The sequence below is a fragment of the Oryctolagus cuniculus genome, chromosome 18 (assembly GCF_964237555.1).
Source record: "Oryctolagus cuniculus chromosome 18, mOryCun1.1, whole genome shotgun sequence".
In the NCBI taxonomy this organism is placed as follows: Eukaryota; Metazoa; Chordata; class Mammalia; order Lagomorpha; family Leporidae; genus Oryctolagus; species Oryctolagus cuniculus.
In genome coordinates, this window is record NC_091449.1 from 18,433,911 (window position 1) to 18,450,936 (window position 17,026).

The 17,026-nt window shown below is 60.6% G+C and overlaps 2 protein-coding genes across 2 annotated transcripts in view; both read right to left on the minus strand.

Moving 5' to 3' along the window:
• Positions 1 to 1,935: 1,935 nt before the first annotated feature.
• On the minus strand, positions 1,936 to 5,175 carry LOC138846469 (TBC1 domain family member 26-like). Its single transcript, XM_070062424.1, has 3 exons — positions 4,191 to 5,175; positions 3,638 to 3,745; positions 1,936 to 2,554 (listed from the first exon to the last, which is right to left on the minus strand). Exons 1-3 carry the CDS (start codon positions 4,227 to 4,229, stop codon positions 2,441 to 2,443), a joined length of 261 nt encoding a protein of 86 aa, XP_069918525.1. The 5' UTR covers positions 4,230 to 5,175; the 3' UTR covers positions 1,936 to 2,440.
• Positions 5,176 to 9,805: 4,630 nt separating this feature from the next.
• Positions 9,806 to 17,026, minus strand: part of LOC138846465 (USP6 N-terminal-like protein) — a 29,797-nt gene continuing 22,576 nt past the window's right edge. The window contains exons 3-4 of the mRNA XM_070062419.1: positions 15,428 to 15,527; positions 9,806 to 15,260 (exon numbers count right to left, since the gene is read on the minus strand). Coding sequence (XP_069918520.1) covers positions 15,202 to 15,260; positions 15,428 to 15,527 — 159 coding nt within the window. The 3' untranslated portion in view covers positions 9,806 to 15,201. The remainder of the gene's footprint in view (positions 15,261 to 15,427; positions 15,528 to 17,026) is intronic.

Sequence of the window (17,026 nt, forward strand, 5' to 3'; positions counted from 1 at the left end):
CAGGTGGGGATGAACGTGGCCAGGGCAGAGGATCTGCTTGGGAGGTGGGTGCAGGTGGGTGACTGTGTCAGCCCAGGCCTGGCTGCCCCCTGGAGCCCGCTGGGGTGGGTGCAAGTCAGACTGGGTGCCTCCTGACCATTCCAAGACTCAGGAGCGAGGAGGGGTGACCCTACAGGGGATGCTGCCTTCCACAAGTTCCCTGGGTGTGGCTCTGTGCTTGAGAGTTGTGTACAGATGTGTGAGGCAGAAGAGTCAGAATCGACCTGAGTCACTGGACAAGGACAGGACCCCTTGTTCTGAAGGTTCTCACACCCAGGATGGCCATGGCCAAGCTGCAGGGCCTTTGGGTGGTGGTAAAAGAAGGGGGCTGGCTCAGTCTGGGAGGCCTCTGCCAGCCCTGGCTTCCTGGGAGCCCCCCCCCCCACACTGTGACACTGTCCTGCACATTCAGGAGCCAGTGAGGGCCGTGCACGGACTTGCATGCACTGGGCCCCACACGCCATCCACCTACCGTGCATCGCGTGCTTCCTGCTTTCCATGAGCTGCACCAGGGCCCAGAAAGCGTCCTCCTCGGGCATATACATGAGCAACAGTGCCACCACATGGCTCAGACCCTGGCTGTAGCCCACCTCCTGCAAGATCCCAGAATACCTTTAGGAGACCTCCCCTGGCAAGAATGATATCCTAGGATGGCCCACCTCTCAGGCAGATCAGGGTCACCCACTGAAGGGTCCAGGAAGATTTAGGCACAGGGAGCCCCTGTGCCTGAATCCTGCCACTTGGTGTCAGCTGCCCAAGAACTGGAGCCCAGAGAAGTTCTCCAAGTTCCTGGAGGGAATCCTGCAGGGCCTGAGCTTAGGCAGCACAGGGGGAGAGCTCAAGTATGGACACCTGTTACCCCCAAGATGTCAGCATGGGCCAGGTTGCTGTGGGAATCCAGATCCATGCCCATGGAAGCTTCTGGACCCCTGAGCTCTGCAGGTGAGCCGGTGGCCCTTTCTCACACGAGGAAGAAGTAAGCCAGGAAGTGCTACCAGGACCGGAACAGGAGGTGTGCCTCTGGCATGGGTGCAGGCCTGGGCTTCCTGAGTGCCAAGCCCCCTGGGAACCAGGGCACCAGGCAGGGTTGGCCAGTGGCAGGTCAGGGGGGTGGGGATGTCCAGGCCTTGCTGGGTCACCCATGGAGCCCTGCGCCTGCTCCACTCATGGGAAAGTCTGAGTGGGTGGTTGTGGCAGTGGCGCTGTACAGAGTGGGATTCAGGCCCATGGGTCCAACCACAGGGCTGGTGGGTGTAATGGCATCAGTGGGACCCAGAGCAAAGTCGTACACCTGATCTGCCCTGCCTTCGCCCCCCGCCCCACTGCGTGGAATGCTACTCCTGGGAGGGGCATCCCAACACGGCCAAGCTCCTGGGGTCTGGAGCCCAGCCCAGGAGAAGGCTGCCTTTCTCCTCCCAGAACTTGAGGTTGGGTCCAAGGAGGCTCAGAGCCTGGCCTCCACCGCTCTTCCTCAGAGCTGTGGATGAGCGAGGCCCCCTCAACCCAGGCTGGGATCTTTGTGACCAGGGGTGCCCTGCAGGGACTGCCGGGATAGCACCTGCGCTATGATCCCAGAATACTCACGGGATTGTAGACGGAATAGGCCATCAGTATGTGGAATAAGGCCTGTTGGCTGGAAGAGAGAGGACAGAGGCCGTGTGTCTTGTGCTGCCGAGGCTCTCAGTGCAGCTCTGCCTAACAGAGCCTGACAGCCACACGCAGGGCCCGTGACACTCTGCTCATGTGCAGTGACGTCGTCAGGGCACCTGCGTGTTGTCCACCATGTGGGTGAGCGCCGCCTGCAGGGACACGCACACCTCCCAGGGCGCAGTCACATGCACTTTCATTTCCCAGGTGGGTGTTCAGGGCACAGGTGAGCGTCCCACTGTGGGAGTGCAGTCCCGTGGGTCCAAGCTGTGCAGAGTCAGCCTCCCATGCACGTTCAGCCTTGTAGGGAGCAGCACCCGGTGTCCTCAGTGGTTTTAGTTCCCCCCTCCCACAGCTGTGCGCTGGTGCCCCTTTGTGGTGTAGGGAATAAGTGTGTGTTCATGCGCTGAGGAGGTGAAGTGTGTGTGCTTTCATGAAGGGTCCCCCCGATCCTGTGTTCCCGGGGTACTGGGGGGCTGCCCACTGCTTCCTTGTGACTGAGTTGAAGGGCTCCTTGAATATTCTGGAAACAACACCTTTATTAGTTAGATTGCTACTATTGTCTCCCCTGGTGTTTCTTTTCATTTCAGTCTCTCCGCAGTGTCTTGGGAAAGTTTGTGTACTATAGAAAAGGCAAGTTTGTTTTCTGTGCTCAATGAACTGTTTTAGGCTTGCACCCAATCTTCCCTAGGGACCCCATGTGCCCCAGGACCCTTGCTCCTCCCACCCGCGGGTCCTCCCCAGCCCAGAGGCCTCACTTCATTCCGTAACGTTCCCGGAACATGAGGTGGTTTCTGAAAGTCCATGCGATGGCGGAGTCGATGTGATGGAAGTGAGTGGCGCCCAGCCTGGCCAGCTCTTTCATCTCCTGCAGGGCAGGGACAAGGGGGAGGGGCAGCCTCAAGAAGTGCCCAAGCCCCATTGCCACACAAGGACCTCAAGTCCACGTCAGCTCTTCTGGCTGACATGGAGTTCCCTGCAAGCGCTCATTCCTTTCTGGGTCCCACCTTGAGGGAGGGTCATGGGCTCCCTACTTGCCTCAGTGCCCACGTAACCCTGATGGTCAGCAGCAGACAGGGGCTCTGAAAGGTCCCTGTGCACTCCCCCTGCCTGCCTCAGCTCTCAGCACAGACACGGTCTGCCCCCAGCCAGGCTTCTGAGCCTCCTAGCTGAAATCTCAGGCCCTGCCCTCCAGGAGTCAGCCACAGCCTAACCACTGCCCCATGCTGCCCCCTGCTGGAGGGGCCCATCTCCATCTTGACATTGCAAGCCACCCTTGGCTTGGAGCTGAGCCTGGGCAATGACTGTCTCCAGGCCCAGCTCCCAGGGCCAGCCCCAGACTGCAGACTTGGGGGAGGCAGGGTGGGAAACACAGCTGGGCCCTGCTCCCTGATGGCAGCCAGGGGCCATGAGAGCCAGCTGCAGTTGACAGCCCTCTGCTCACACCAGTCCTCACTCCCTCCTTTCCCAGAAGCATTGAGAGCTGTCTGACCATTGGAGCGGCCTCTCCAGGCAAGGGCAATGCCAGGGGCTGCAAGTCCATGTGAAGGCAGGGCCAGCTGTGGGCAGGCCTAGGTGAGGGCCGGCCAGCTGCGGGCAGGCCATGTTAGCACAGAGCCTGTGGGGCTCCCTACCTCACACCATTGTGATCTCATCCTGGGAGACCCCCGCCCATCAGGGACCAGCAAGTCCTCTCTTCTGGCCGTATGCCAAGCTGCCCAGGTGAGCTCAGCAGAGAGCAGGTTAAAGCCTCTGGCACAAAACACACCTGTCCAGTCCCAGCTGGGTCTGAGGAGACGTGGAGGAGGCACTGACTAGGATCTAGGGAGAGGAAGGCAGGATGGGGAGGAGGCTCCCGAGGGCTCAGTGAGGGACGGTCCTCCACGGAGACTCAGGCTCCTGAGCAGGCCCGAGCAGGCCGGGCCCCCTTGGGCTGAGTGCAGAGCCGTACCGCGTATTTGCCTGGGTTCTGGGCCTTCCTCTTGTCCACCTCCAGCATCACGGCCCACACCTTCCCACGCACCTGGGCAGGGATGCCTTTGTAGATTCTGCGCTGAAACTACAGGAGAGAGGAGGCTCTGGTGAGTGGTGAACGTGGCCACTCGTGGAGGCAGCGCAGGGTGAGACAGCAGAGGGAGACGCCAGGGGCTCCCTGTGTATTGGCAGAGGGAGGATCTGCCCAGAGGGGGGCCTTATGACCCACAGTGACTGGAGGGCCAAGGGCTCAGGGGCACCGGCTCTGCCGTGTATGGACTGCCCCCTCCAGGGCTCCTGGAACCACGCCTGCCCTGCATCCAGGATTGTCTTCAGCAGTGACTTCAGATTTTCTACCAGGACAGTGTCCTGTGTGTATGGGGAAGGTGTGCCCATGACCTGTGTCTCTAGGGACTGGACAGTTGCCCCTGGGCATCTGAGAGGCAGGCGGTGCCTGGCACAGGAATGGGCACTGCTCAAACCCCAATTCAGCTCTCAGTGTTCCCGAGGGGCCCTCATCGCCACGGTACCTTGTCGCTGCCGCGGTATTTACTATGGTTCTTGATCATCTTTATCCACTTCTGGATCCTTCTTACCTCCTGTTTACGCTGGAAAACGAGACAGGATGGCGTGAGCCCAGCTTGGGGCTCTGAGAGGGGCCCTCGGATGCAGCTCAGGAGCTCTGTGGGTGCTCAAATAGAAGGAGCCAGAAAAGGCACAGACCGTGAGCCCCAGATCTTCTGTCTGGGGGAGCATCGGTGGCCTGGCCTCTGACCCGAGCTGCCCCGTCTTCAAGGAAGAGCCCCTGAGCTCCAGCCAGGTCACTCCCAACCATGCCAATGAGTCAGGGCGGCCGACAGCAGACGCCCCTGAGCTGCGGCTCACTTCTGGGACAGGTGAGTGTGGTAAGATGTCAGCAGGTGCCGTGTAAGTACCGCATCGCGGGACCTTATGGCGCTCCCACTCACCACTGCCGAGCCCCACGTGCCCCTCCGCCCAGCTCTGCTTTCAGATGACTGGCCCATGGCCAAGGACTTGTCCTTACCTTTGCCCCCGGGGTGCTGTCTTGGGGCAACTTCTGCTCACTGGAAAGCAAGGGAGGCGGAGAGGTGAGGACAGGACCACAACAGGCACCACGACCTCCCTAGTGGGCCAGGGAAGGACCAGCTTCATCCTCTCAGCCCAGGGGACTGAGATGGGGAGGGAGGGGCTGGTGACCATGAGCACAGGGAGCCTAGGGCCAGGCAGGGGCCCTTGCTGCCAGTGGGGGGCTCCAGGCCTGTCAGAGGTCCACCTTCGTGGGTGTGTGGCAGCCCCCCACAGCGGTTGTGGGGTGGCTGTCCTGAGCAGGGCCAGGCTGCCCAGGGCTGAGGCAGCTATATCCCCACATCAGCTCTGCCCAGGACGTCACCCTGGAACTGACCGAGTCTGGGTGGCCTGCCTGAGAGATGCTCAGTGCTGTGAGTGTGCACCTGGGGCTCGAGGCACCTGGGACCCCTACACCCCTCAGGGTCCCCCACTGCCCACCCTCCCCCTGTGCCCTGGCCTCCTGAGGTCATGCGCCCCACCTCACCCCCTCCTCTGTCAGCCCAGACCCTGACCATCTCTCCACCACTCTGCTCCTACTTATTCTCCAGGTTCTGGCACAACATGGAGGCAGAAGCCCTTATCCCCGTGCTAAGGTGGGCTGCTGAGTCATGCCAGAGATGGCCCGAGATGGCTCCATCCCTCCAGGTTACCGGAGCCCACCCTCCAGCAACGGGGCCTCTCTCCCCGACATCTGTGGGAACAGCCTCCACGTCCGACTCCTGCCCCCAAATGCTGACCAGTGCCTGCCTGTGACCACAGCTGGGCTCAAGGTCGGGGCCGGGGACAGGTGTGCCACCTCATGTTGGGGTTTCTGACCCCAGTCCCGCCCTGGGGTGAGCTGGGGTGCGGAGGACTCACTGCAGGAACCCAAGCCTGTCTGGGACGAGGCAGCCGCCCTCATCGTCCTCTTCTTCGGGCACCAACAGTGCCGCTCCTCGGCGTCCCTGCAGCCGAGAGGGGACCCGGATGAGAAGTCACTGGGGGAGCTGTCCACCTGCCCCCTCCCCCGTGTCCCCAGGGAGGCGGGGTCTGGCTCTCACAGGCACAGTCCTTGAGGCAGGGCCCCACCTCCTCCCCCAGCACCCTGGCCGGTACCTGCTCATATTGTCTGATGAGCGCTGCTCGCTCCTGGGCCCTCCGGGACCTCAGGGCATTCATATCCAATCTGTAAGACACACACGCACATGAGAGCCAGCACCGGGGAGCCCACAGGAATGCTGCCCTGAGGGCTGTCCCCCTGGTCAGAGGGGGGACAGCCACACAGCTAGGCAGGCAGGCACCTGGTGTCTGGGTCCCTGCAGGATGACTTGTGCAGAGCTCAGGGACTAGGGACGGTTGGGGAAGGACAGCCCCCACCTTGCCTCCCCTGCCCTTGGAAAGGAAGCTCTTCCCCCAGGCTGGCATCCATGTGTCCTCCAGGGAGCCCAAGTCTACGGGGCTCCCTGGCCTGCTCCCAGCTCCCGCATCTCTGGGGCTCTCAGAGCCGGCCTCCCTGCCCACCTGATACCAGCTGACCCGACACCTAGTCTTGAACCCATGTCCAGACACGGACTCACACCCAGGCCCATTCAACACTGGTGACCAGCAGAGCGGGAAGAATGAGAAAACTGTATACACGCTCTGCATACAGGGGCAGCACTCAGAGCTCCACCACATCACTCATGGAATCCAGTGTGGGAGACCAGGGCCACCCCCTGGCAGGACCTTCCCCACACCACAGCTCATGCAGAGAGCAAGTGCCACTCACCTCCATCGCGAATCCATGTGATTCTCTGAAATGCGCCTGCTGCCTACAATACCAACTGGTCAGTTGGGCAGTAGACGCACTACTGGCCTCTGGTCGCCTCCCAGCCCAGAGTGCGCATCTCAGTGACTGTGACATCACAGAAGCCTGCCAGCCAATCCCTAGTGGCTCTGCTGTGGCAGGGCTCAGGGTCCTCAGGCCTGGCTTCATTAAAGGTCACCGCAAGTGGGGCCTGTGTTCTCCCCAGGGCCCAGGTGAAGAGGGCAGGGCTCTGGCAGAACTGCCCCGGAACCAGGGGTGCCAGGGCCCTCTGCCACCTGCCGTCACGGTCTCAAGTCCCAGGCAACCGGCACCTCCCGCCAATCCTTTCTGCCTCTGCTATTGTATTACAGCCCAACTGTGAAGGCCTCTTTCTTTGAACACAAGGTCGCATAGGGAGCCCCACATAGACCTGTCCCCACACTCGGGGCTGCCCCTGCCATGACCTGAACTGAGACTCCCAGGGTGCAGCCTCCTGTCCTACCACAGGCCCCACCCCAGCACTGCCACCCTCTGCTGCCCCTCCTGCTCTGTTCCAGCCCTTCTTCCCTGGAGTTGTAGGAGGTGGACACAGGGGTCCTCTGGGATGGAGGCAGGGGAGCGTCCCACTGAGCACCTCAAGCCAGCGTGGCCCAGCCTGTCCAGAGCGGGAACCAGGGCCCTGTCCTGGACACGGGCCAGGGCTTCAGGCACAGAGCACTGAGAACTCCTGGGCACCAGCACCTGAGCCGCATGCTGGTAACACCGGGCTGCTGCTGACCATAAGGACAGGGACAGCACCCGTCAGGCTGCAGGCAGGAGTAGCCACAGGCCCGCGGCTCCCCGGGGTGCTGATCGCAAGGTTGCTCCCCCTGGGAAAGTGGCTCAGCCCTCCCCCAGCACCTCCTTGGTCCTGGGCCCCACACTGCCCCTAGGCTGCCACCTGGGGGCCACAGTCGGTTCTTTTCCCTTCAAGGGCACACTGCTCTGCTTCTCTGCCCACTTCCCCTGCCCTGGCATGGAGACCACAGGGTGCAGGGCCCTGGTCACCCACACACCTGCTGGCCTCCTCTGCGGAGTGTGAATGAGTGCACCGCTGTGTCGTGTCCAGAGATGCTGTCCAGCAACACTTGGGTTTTAACTGATTCTTATATTCCCCCTCCCCACTCAGCTTCTCCGCTTTAAATTGCATTGTAAACTCTTTGGAAGACTCACAAAGTGCTGTAAAATAACACAGCGAGTGCTGAATGGGGACCACTCAGCTTCAGCAGTCAGATGTTCCTAATTGGGTGGAAGACGCCCATTCGTTTTCCTTTCTCTGCCTGAGTTCAAACTCCAGATGCCTAGGCTTAGTGTTCTCCACATTGCATTTTCCTTCACTGGGGGGGAGGTTTGTTCCCCAGAGTCCGTGTGCAGGGAGCATGGGTGCATGGGCCCCAACCCAGCTCCTGCATGGACGGGCGCTGGCCTCCTGGGGTGGCTTAGGGTGCACAGGGGTGAGTTCCTATTGTTGTTGCTACAAATGTTTCCTTATCATCAAGGTGTTGTTACATATGTTTAATTCGTGGATCTTGGGGTGTGGTTGCTTCCATCCACTGTTCCCCTCAGCATAGGCCTGCAGTGGCCAGTGGCTGAGGCCTTAAAATAAATAAATCTTTAAACAATAAAAATTAAAGTTCAAAATAAAAGCAAGTTCCTCTACTTCTCTCCCTCTTTCTCTCTACATCTTTGACTCTACCCGCCGCTCCCTGCACCCCCATGGGATGTTGGCCACCATGTTGGATGCAGCACGAAGGCCCTCCAGAGCCATGAGCCAATCAGCTCGTGTGGCTTGGACATCGCCCCAGTCTGTGGGATTCTGTCACAGCAGCAGAGAGCTGACCGAGACACCTGGTGTCGCCTGTGTCCTCACTGCACATAGATTTGCATCTGTCAGACGGAGTGTGGTGGGACACAGCCCCAGGGTCCCAGAGGTGGGGTAATGAGGGGGTCTCTGCTCCCCAAGCCCTCCCGTCCCCTGGGCTCCCTTTCACTCCTGCAAAGGCAGGGGGCCCCCATTGCTCCTCTGTGGAGAGAGCTCAGTGAGCACAAAGAGCAGGTCTCCCCTGGGGTAAGTGCTTTAGACAGAGTTTGTGGCACCAAGAGGGGTGTGGGACCTTTAAGAGGTGGGCAGAGTAGGAGGTTGCTAGGTGAGATGGGGTGGGGCCCTGGGAAGGCATGAGTGCTGGGCTCCCAGAATCAGGGCTGGGCCAGCCAAAGGCAGGAAATGCATCTGGGTCTCCCTCCCTCCTGGCTGATGGAACCCCAGTACTTGGACCACCACCTGCAGGTGCCACCTGAACCCCCGAGTGTGCATTAGCGGGGAGCTGGAATGGCAGCCAAGGAGCTGGGAGTAGAACCAGGCCCTCTGACTGGGGATGTGGGCGCCCCAATCCGGGACTTCACCGCTGCCTGGAGCGCCCAACCCGACCTCTTCTCTCTGTGAAGCCAGCCCAGGTACAAGTGTGGGAGAAACAGGAAAAGAATCAGCCCACCCTGCCCCCCTCCAGCAAGCCACCGGTGACAGGAGCGGCCACTGTCTGGGCCTCCCAGCAGCTCCTTGGTCACCAGGATGACACAGATGTTCCTCCCGAGACAGCCCTGTGCCGAGTGCCCTCAGTGAGTTGTGACAGAGCAGGGGGCAGGTGGCAGATCCAGGCCCAGAGGGCACAGACAGGAATGCGGGGGGCCTGAGACAGGCGGCAGCATCATGACCACAGGGCTGAGCCACCGCAGACACCCAGACCCTGGGCCCACTGTGCGGGAGACCCCACGCGGGGTGTGTTTGCGGGGTCACAGCTGCGTCCACAGTTGGGGGTTGGCACTGGGACCAGCTGAGGCACGAGAGAGGATTTCTGGATCATGGCCAGGGGCGTTCATGCCCCCTGACCTTTAGGTCCTTCTGTCTGGTCAGGGACCCCTTCCCACCCCTTATGTCCCTTGGGCCTGGAGGTGGGAGGTCTCATATCCATCTATAGGTGGGCACCACTGCCACCGTGCACGGCCACAAAATGAGCAGCCGAGCGGGTCTCCCTGCAGAGGGCGGGGCAGCAGAGTGGCAGCTGCTGTGCAGTTGGGCACGCGCCCCGGCTCTGAGCCGCAGTGTGCTCACGGTGACGCTGGGACTCTCACTGCCGCTCTGAAGCTGGCTAGCCGGCTACGCCTGGTCAGTGAAGCGTGTGTCCTGCGGATCTCGGCCATGCCGACGGAGACCACACCCCCCCCATCCCGCCCCACACTGCACCCCTGCAGGAACAACACGGACAGCCCTGGATCCAGCCGCCACTGGCAGTCACGGCAGCCGGCCCCGCTGCACCGCCCGCCTCCCACACCCACGCCCGGTGTCCGGTCCAGCACTGAGCAGACTCTGTGCAATGCGGGCTTTTATTGTTGCCTCCTCCTTTGAGAGGCCGCCAGTGCGCGGGGCTGCACCTGCTGAGAATGTAGGCCAAGGGTGGCCCTGGGTCTTCTGGCCAGGAGGGCTCCCTTAACAAAGAGGATCTGAGAAGATTTTACTCTGCAAAGAGAAGTCGGGACACCTGGTGAGGCCGGGGCCTAGAGACACCTGCAGGGCACAGGCACAGGGCACTTCCTGGGGAGGAGCTGCAGCCTGGCACTGGATCTGGGCAGCTGAAGTCAGATCCTCTCCTACACCCTGGGTGCCTGAGAAGCTCTCCTAAAAATCCCTCCCTTGATGAGGAATGAGGGGGGAGGTTCTCTGTGGGGGGTGCAGGCGAGGCTGGGACAGGCAGGGGCTTCACAGAAGGCCTGGCAAGGTGGCAGTGGCACCGGGGGCCTCCAGGAATGCACAGACCCCAGTCCGCTGGCCCCTTCTGTCTCTGGCACACTTGCAGCCTAGCAGTACCCGTCCCCAACTGTGCTCCACCTGCAGTCAGGGTTTGGTCTGCTTTTTCCCCAGCTGTTGCCAGGCCCGGGAGGACAGGAAGGGCTGTTGGAGGTCTAATTCCAGGCTCCGGAGCCCCAGATGGCCGTTTGGGGTCCAGGGAGAAGGAAACATGAGGTCTGGGGGTGGAGGAGGGCACCTGAGGGGTCAGGGTGAGTTAGTGAGATTTGAAGGCAGACAGCACCCAGTGGTCACCGCTTGGAGAAGATTCGACTCGGGCGCTGGAGAGGCTGTGGCCAGGGAGGCCAGAGCTGAGATTTTACACAGAGGCAGGGCTGCCGTGGGGACAGCGGCCCTGGAGGGTCTTGGGCCTGCCTGGGGGAGCTGAACAGCCATGGAGCCCAGGGCTCCGGGTCCACACAGTCTCCCTCCCTGTCCTTTCCCGCACCGTGGGGGGGGGGCGGCCCCCAACTCTGCATCCTCATCTGGAGGTTCTTCCCACAGAGTCCCAGGCTGGGCTGTGGTGGGCACGAGCAGTGCCCCCTCCCCAGGGCCCCGGAAGGAGCCGGTGTTGGGCCAGGCCCAGCTGGACTCACCACGGCACTGATCGCGTGCCCCTTCTCCTCTGCTGTCAGTTTCCCATCTCGCACTGCTTCAGCGCCAGGGCATTTTGCAGCACTAGCGGGTCACTTTGGTAATTTTGCACATAGGAAATATACTCATCGGAGGGTCCTGACAGAAATTCATCAACAGCTGTCTGCACAGCCGGCAGATGTCACAATCTGAAGAGAAATGGAAGGCATGGGTCACGGCAGGTGCGTCCCTTCACCCGCCCTGGGAGCCAGCACTGCCCTGGAAAGCTGGCCCCTGCCCCCAGAGCACCCCCAGCCCAGGCGTCCGTGGCTGGCACCCACTGGCAAGAGAACAGGAGCCAGGCAGCGCCGAGCAGCACCAGGCAAGCAGCAGGCTTCATGGTGCAGGGACAGCCGCTGCCATCACGGGGCCCTTTATACCTGCTCCGTGTCCCCAGTGGGGCAGGAGGGGCCTGTCCTCCCGGGAGTGGGGGGCTCCACGCCCAACCCAGGCCACAGCTTGCATGACCTGCAGTTGCAGAGGGCGCACGTGTGTGTGTGTTGATAGTGGCCAAGTCCAGCCCTGGATTAACACAGGGCTTAGCTCCTTCTCCCTCTCTCTTCCCGGGGACCTGACCATGGGCAGCTCCCTTCTGTCCCTGGCTTCCCCGCACACACCCTCTCCCACCCTGCTGCCTCTGCCACCTCCTGCCCAGTCTCCCTCCCTCCATGGCCTCCTTCCATTTTTTTTTTTAATTTATTTGAAAGCCACAGTTACAGAGAAGCATTGACAGAGTCAGAGAGCAAGAGGTCTTCCACCCGCTGGTTCACTACCCAGATGGCCACAACAGCCGGAGCTGCGTCGATCCGAAGCCAGGAGCTTCTTCAGGGTCTCCCATGTGGGTGCAGGGGCCCAAGGACCTGGGCCATCTTCTACTGCTCTCCCAGGCCATAGCAGAGAGCTAGATCAGAAGAGGAATGCCTGGGACTGGAACCACCACCCATATGGTGAGGGAAGTCTTGCAGCTGCAAGTTCACCTCCCCCACACAGGGGAGCACAGCTGGGGCTGGCCGGAAGCTGGCCAGGAAGCAGCAGTGGGACAGGACTCTAGGCGTTCTGACCTGTGATGCCCACATCCTAAGCAGCAGTGGAACCCGCTGTGCCCCAGCACCTGTACCACACGTGAGTTCTTGCTGTGGCAGGACTGGGCTGGTAGAGGGAAGCTTGTGCTAAGGCGAGTTCTGCTTCCTTGGCTTGCTCTGCTCTCGTCCACCTGCACACGCTTGCCTTCTGCTGTCCACTGTGGCCAGGAGCAGCAAGAGGGCCTGGTGGGGAGCGCTGATGTGCTTGGGGCTCCCCAGGGTGCAGCCCAGCAGGAGCTGGGAGCCCAGTAGGAGCGACAGCCAGGCTCAGCCCCAGTGCACACTCACCCCTGCGCGCTCGGGCTCGCCCTCCCGTCTTCAGTTCTCCATGCTTTCCCTCCCTTGTGGAGGGACAGGAGCTCCAGGAACATGAGGGCTGTCAGAGGAGCTGAGGGCGTGGCCTGCTTCTCCGAAGTCTCTAAACAAGGACACGTTCACATGGGTAGGAGAGGACTTCAATAAGTTCATGGATATTAGCATTTAAAGTGCACGGGCCAGGGTGGTGCTAACTTGCAATGATGGCATCCCATAGTGGAGAGCTGGTTCGAGTCCCAGCTGCTCAGCTTCGGATCCAGCTCTCTGCCAACAGGCCTGGGAAAGCAGTGGAAGACGGCCCCAATATGTAGGCCGCTGCTCCCGCATGGGAGTCACAGTTGGAATTCTGGTTCCTGACCTTCGCTTGGCATAGAACTGGACCTCAAGGACTTCTGGGGAATCAACCAGTAGATGAAGGATTTGTCTCTCTTTCACTGTCACTCTACATTTTGAATACATAAATAATTCCATTTTTTAAAGATTTATTTATTTATTTGAAAGTCAGAGTTACACAGAGAGAGGAGAGGCAGAGACAGACAGAGAGGTCTTCCATCTGCTCATTCACTCCCAAGACGGCCACAACCGCCAGAGCTGTGCCGATCCAAAGCCAGGAGCCAGGAGTTTCTTCTGTGCCTGCAGGGTCCTGAGTGGGTCTCTGCCTGAGGATGGGGGCTGTGGAACCATCCATCTCCCCAGGAACACAGGGAAGCTTGCTGCCGCTGGGCACCGGGGTCACAAACTGGAGCAAACTCCTTTCCATGGAACAATTTAATACAGGCTCAGCACCACCTGAGGGTGGCGGTGGGGGAGGGGGCGGGGAGGAGAGTACAGTGGCTCCTGGCACGGCTGTTGTCTTCCAGTGTCAGGGTGTCCTGGCCCCAGGAAGAGCCTGGGCGGTGGGGGCTCAACCAAGTGCATAGGATGCCGTGAAGACACACGGAAGGCTGCTGCCCAGCCTGGGCAGGACAGATGCTGGACTCGGCCTCTCTTCTAGGAGGCACCCATCATCCAGGTGCCCCACGGAATAAGAGGTAAGGAGGCCTCTGGCCAGGGAGGGCACGCAGGCCTGGTCTCCCATCCCAGGGCTGGCTCTGGCCGGCTCCAGCCCGTGACTGTCCCCAGAGTGCGTGGGGCTGCCATGCCAGTAGGGGGAAGTCTTCAGCCGTGGCCCCCAGGCGGGGACAGCCTGCATGGGCCCTGGTTCCGGGGGCTCCGAGGCCCGTGGAGGAGCCCACATCCACAGGCCCTCCCGGCTGCCAGCGTCGGAGGAGTCGTCCTCCCTGTGCTCTGGCCCGCTCAGGTTAGGGAGACTGGCGCACTGGCACAGGCCTCCCCACCTCGAGTACTCTGGAGACTCCGTGGGGCTGGCAGAACCTGGAGACTCTGTGGTCCCCACAGGGGAGCCCAGGCCGAGGGGCTCTGGGCTGCCTTCCCAGCTCTCCTCCTCCTCCACGCCTTCCCTCTCGGCGATGCGGAGGTCAAAGCTTCCTGGAGGACGGATCATCACTGCACGGGTAGCGGGACCCCTGGTCTGCTCCCACACTGCCACTGTGTCCTGAATGGTGATTTTGGCCTTCGGAGCAGTGGGGGCAGGAACGTGCATCTGGGGGACGCGTGCCTGCCCCAGGGGCCTGCTGCACTGTTCGATGGCCTTGGCTGGAAGAAGAAGAGACGCGGTTTGCTTCTCCACAGCCCCCGTCTGGCCTGCTCGGTGCTTGCCCCGACCTCATCCTGGGGTCCCCATCACCACGTGTGACGCTGAGGACTCTTCCAGGCTGCTGGCCCCAGACGGGAGGGTGTGTGCAGCCCGGGCAAGGGGAGCCCTCGGACACCACCGGCTCCTCCTGCACAGCCCCACAGGGTGGATGGCCCTGAACTCCCCACCTCACTCTCATCTCTGGGGACCCAGGCACCACTCAGGACCCCGTCACCTCCCCCACCTGACCTGCTGCGCCCTTACAGTGCATTCGCTGAGTTACCCACATCTGAGTCCCTCCAACATGGCTGGAAAGGAACTGAGCCTAAGATGATGGGGGTGAGAGCTGGGGCTGTGGGGCAGACATGGAGTCCGGTTCAGGCCCTTGGGAACAGGGAATGCAGTTTCTAAAGAGGTGGCAGGGGTGCCCTGTGTCCTCTGCCCCTGGGCCACTGTCTCTTTCCTGGTGAGACTGGGCTGTCACCGCTACTGTCCCAGGAGCACCCAGGGAGGCAGCATCTGGAGGCGCAGTGGGGCCTCCCCAGTGCCTGGACAGCCTGCACCTGGACCTCCACTTAGAGCCTCTAGAGCTGGGACAAGCCCATCTCTGCTCTGCATGGGGACCCAGGCGCTCAGGTCCATGATGGCAGCAGCAGCAGGGGAGGAGCACGGGGACCCCTCCCCACCGGAGCCCAGAGGCCAGCGATGCTCCGGGTCCCGCTGACTTCTGTTGGCCCGAGGATAGAGCTGCAGAGCCCACACTCAGTTGCCCTTGAGTTCTGCCGCGGGGGCCCCCAGCGCCTGCCTCTGTGCCCATCCCTGCTCACAGGAGTGCACTCGGCCCCCACAACTGGGCTCAGGGCACCTGGGCCTTCCAGGGGTTCTCAGATGGCTGAAGGGGATCCAGTGCCGGCAGCCTTTACATCACTGCACAGGGTCTCCCACAGCCCCACCTCCCTCTAGCCCTGCCCACATCCAGGTGGGAACCCACCCACCTGTCCTAGGAGGGTCCTGTGTGCAGACAGCTGTGGTCATCGGGCCAGGATGCCTTGGGTGTCACGCCAAGCATTGGAGGGACTGCTCAGGGGCCAATTTCCAGTGCGATGACCCTGGCCACTTCTCCTTGTGGTCTGTGGGGGCCTGGGATTGGGGATGCAACAGGGGGATTCTCAGTGCCCTCCTGAAGGGAACCCAGGCCTCCCGAACCCCCTCACCCCTCCCTCAAGCCCTGCTCACGAGGGACAGGCAGGGGACCCCCAGCTCCTCCGTCCCCAGCACCCGGGCCTCTGTGGGCCCTGAGGACTCACTGTGATGGATCTTGAGGGCCGTGTATGCCATGGCCGGGAGCACGTGCTCGCCCTCCAGGATGTAGATGTCCCGCATCCTCAGAGCCAGGGGGAACGGCACCTGGGGACAGAGGCATTGGAGGACCCGCCCATCAGGGCCTCAGCAGGGCCCACAGGGGTGGGTGTGCAGTGTCACTACAGGGGACAGGGGGAGACTGCAGGAGCAGTGACCCAGGATATTGAGGATCTCTGTCTCTCTGCCTTTCAAAGAAATAGCAAGATCAATAGGGGCCTGTGCTCTGTACAGTAGGCTGAGCCTCCACCTGCCACACCGGCATCCTGTATGGGGCCAGTTTGCATCCCAGCTGCTCCTCTTCCAAGCCAGCTCTCTGCTTATGGCCTTGGGAAGCAGTGGGAGATAGCCCAGGTGCTTGGGCCCCTGCACCCCTGTGAGAGAGCTGGAAGAAGCTCCTGGCTTCTGACTTCTGATCAGCTCAGCTCCTGCCACTGCAACCATTTGGGGAGTGAACCAGCAGAGGAAGACCTTTCTCTACGTCTTTCTCTGTCTATAACTCTACCTCTCAAATAAATAAAATATTTTTATTGAAGGACGGGGTGGAGCCAAGATGGTGGAATAGTGAGGGCACACACTGATAGTCCAGGAAAATTTAGTTTAATAAAAGTGGAGTTATGGTAGCCTCAGAAAAAGGATCAGGAAAAAACTGCAGAGGAAACTCTTCCGGATCTAGTGGCTGTGACTCGGAGGACCTACTGGGAGAACAAGGTCGCCCACCGCGCGGAAGCCGAGCTGCGGGAGCTGCATGGTCTGCGCGCCAGTGCAGGAAGGGGAGTGGATGTCACACAGACACCAGCAGGGAGAGCAGGGACGCCCAGGGCTCCGAGTCCACACATCGGTGCTGGAAGGGGAGGTGAGCTCAGTAACCTGAGACATTGGCGGGGAAATGGCGGTCAGAATCTAGAGGGGAGCGGGAAAGTTCACCAGACTGACTACAGGAGAGAAGGAAAAAAGGTGGGGGGGTACTGGTACAGAGGAGTTTCTCTCTCTGCCAACCTTGCAAAGGCAAGCAAGAGACAAAGAGCAGGCCTTCACTCTGGATTTAGATAACAACTAGGGAGAGCTAAGGAACTGAGTCACTACAATTCAGTAGCCTAGGCAACCCAGTGGGAGTCCAGAGGAGAAACAGAGCCTGCACAGACTCTTTGGGTAGAAGCCAGAGATCGGAAGCTAAATACCATCAATTCTGCACAGCAGTGCGGTGCAGTATTACTTACCTCCTAAATAAATAAATAAATAAAAAGGAGAGATTTACCACGCATAACCTGAGGGTGTCACCTTTGCACACCCGTAACCCAGAAGAACCAAGCAGAGCTATCAGGCCACACCCATCTCAAGCCTCCAAGGCTCCTCCAACAGCAGGCAGTCCACTTAACACAGACATAGTATTAAAAAAAAAAACACACACACACAGTGACGAAAGAAGAATTAACTATGCCAAGCAACAAACACAGAAATCGAGGGAACAAGATCAACGATGACACTATGATGCCTCCAAATAAACAAAACACCCCAAGCCAAGATTATGAAGATGATGAGATAGA

Excerpts from the sequence above, each read along its gene's own strand:
- LOC138846469 (XM_070062424.1), bottom strand. The coding sequence starts at position 4,229 with ATGATCAAGAACCATAGTAAATACCGCGGCAGCGACAAG. Across the intron at positions 3,746-4,190 it reads AATACCGCGGCAGCGACAAG|TTTCAGCGCAGAATCTACAA; the intron begins GTACCGTGGCGA and ends TCTCTCCTGTAG. Across the intron at positions 2,555-3,637 it reads AGAACCCAGGCAAATACGCG|GAGATGAAAGAGCTGGCCAG; the intron begins GTACGGCTCTGC and ends CCTGCCCTGCAG.